At 52.0% G+C, this 2154-nt stretch overlaps 1 protein-coding gene across 4 annotated transcripts in view; it reads right to left on the reverse strand.

Annotated features, from left to right (window-relative positions):
* The window catches only part of LOC113204654 (ALK tyrosine kinase receptor), an 11656-nt gene that overhangs the window by 2483 nt on the left and 7019 nt on the right, over positions 1 to 2154 (reverse strand). The window contains exons 9-11 of one of the 4 annotated variants that reach the window (XM_052265780.1): positions 2073 to 2126; positions 1593 to 1676; positions 13 to 286 (exon numbers count right to left, since the gene is read on the reverse strand). In XM_052265780.1, coding sequence (XP_052121740.1) covers positions 13 to 286; positions 1593 to 1676; positions 2073 to 2126 — 412 coding nt within the window. Of the gene's footprint in view, positions 1 to 12; positions 296 to 1592; positions 1677 to 2072; positions 2127 to 2154 lie in introns of all 4 variants that reach the window. The other 3 variants (XM_052265787.1, XM_052265786.1, XM_052265782.1) reach the window with 3 other exon arrangements.

Raw genomic sequence — 2154 nt, forward strand, 5'->3', positions numbered from 1 at the left:
GGGGCTACTCACGGGTGGGGGTGGTGCCGGGCAGCCAGCCCTCACCGCCCCCGGGGGCGGGCCCCAGGGGCGGCCGGTGGGGCACGGGCGGTGCGGACGGCAGCGCGACGTGGCTGGGCGTGAGGGCGATGCCCAGGGGCATGGTGGGCACCAGGTAGTCGGCCGTGGGCGAGCGCTCCATCCTCTCGACGGCTTCCTGGTCCACGGGCGAGGACAGGTTGGACAGCTCGGTGGAGGCCGACGGCGCCACGCTCAGGGCGGGCGGAGAGGTGAGCACGTCCGCGTCCTGCGAACACTACTGGGGCTTCAGGGACGTGCTGATATATCGATATATCGAAACAACATTTGACCCATATCGATATCGGAAAATTGTTGAATCGTTTCGACATAGATCCTAGGGCTAGAAGCCCTGGAAATTTTCTGGAAAATTGCAGAAAATTTCAGAAAATTTCCGGGAAAAATTGAAAAATTTCCGAGTTCTGGGAAAAATTTTGTTTTCCCCGAAAATTTTACGAAAACTTTTCCAGGGCTTCCAACCATAATCGATTCGATATCACACCAAAATCGCTAGGGAAGTTAACGTTATGAAGTGTCAACTGTTGTATTTACACTGTGAGCCGGGTGTGGTGTGATATCCCTTTATTGAAGCCTTCGCGCTCCTTTAGTTTTCTTCCTGATGCTATAGGATTTTTTATATCGAAACAATCTGATTATTTTAGGGAAAGGAAGGGATTGGGGTGCCCTAGGGCATCTAGATAGGTGACCCTGAAGGACAGCACTACTTAAATAATCCCGTCTAATCTCGAGTGCAGTTTTAGAAGAACCAAACTAAACCAGCAAAATTACTCTCTCTATCTCTCTTTATTTATTTGATACATGAAACCTTTGTGATGAACCCTCTCTCCTCCTTTTGTTTTGTCCACACGGAGCAAAAAAACTGGACAGGCCGTGCTTAACTGGACAATGATAATGCTATAAAACTAATATGGGCGACTAGTTGTCATCTAAAGAGGCCCTCTAGTAACCACTGGCCACAGCCGCCTGCTGCGCGTGCAGGGCACGCCCTTGGCACAGCCCTCGGCACGCTTTGACGGCCGGAGCTCGAGGACCACGGGGGCACCAGAGGTCGCGGACGCGTCAGCTCGGCGTTAGCTCGGCGACAGCTCGGCGACAGCTCGGCGTCAGCCAGCCTAGGCGCACGGCTCGCACGGGAGAAAGATTAGCGACGTAGCTAAACAAGAGCCAATGAGGGGAAAACTGATCATTTAGCTAAGTAGCTGAAAATTTTGGCTTTCTTTTTGTAGATAAAAACATTAGGTGTGAAGCAAAAAATTTAGCTGTGTAGCTAAAAAATAGCTACATAGCCTAAACATTGCTAAATTTTTATTTACATGGCTCTAAATAATTAGTTAACCCTCAGTTAGCTATTGGTTCAGCTTTACGGCTCATCATTTCCCCGTGCAGGTCGAACGTCCGGACGCCGCGTATGAAAAAATTCAAAAAGGAACGTGGAGCCTTGGAGGCTCACGAGTCGAGCCCACGGCCGAGCCCCTGTGGCGCCCCCTGGTCCTGCGGAGGTCTCATTCTCATACCTTCCCGTCGAATAGCCAGCCGTGTGCAAGCGCTAGCGACTTGGAGATCGCTTCAAAGTCCCGGTTGTACCTAATTTGGAGTCCCTGCGAAAATCCCAATACAACACAAAGCAGTGAGTGTCTTTCGGGGATCAGCAGGTATAGCAGCAAAAAAATTGGCGGAAAATACTTTGGCGGGAGCTTAGCGGAAAAATCAGCTGTCAAAAAAAGTCAATAGTTGTTGGTTATTGGCAGCTCAAGACAAGTCACCTGTACCCTAGAAGGTGCGAGAGGCTGTGGCACTGCTCGAAACACCTTAAAGCATCCTGGGGACCTGCGGGTCGTCCTGGTGCGGGGTGGAGGAGAGAGGGCTGGGAAGTGCGGGGGAAGGGCGTGCTTGGGGCCATCTGATGATGGGGCACGGGGGGAACAGCACTCTTGAACCAAACCACGAGCAAGCCCTTGAGCAAAAGACTTGACAGTTTTAGCCCGCTTGCTTACCGACTCGGTGAGCCCGATCATGGGCTTGAGGGGTGTCGCCAGCGTCTCGGGGTCCTGGGAGACAGACCAAAACAAATCAGAA

The sequence above is a fragment of the Frankliniella occidentalis genome, unplaced genomic scaffold (genome assembly GCF_000697945.3).
Source record: "Frankliniella occidentalis isolate FOCC.00 unplaced genomic scaffold, Focc_3.1 Scaffold3, whole genome shotgun sequence".
NCBI classification, from domain to species: domain Eukaryota; kingdom Metazoa; phylum Arthropoda; class Insecta; order Thysanoptera; family Thripidae; genus Frankliniella; species Frankliniella occidentalis.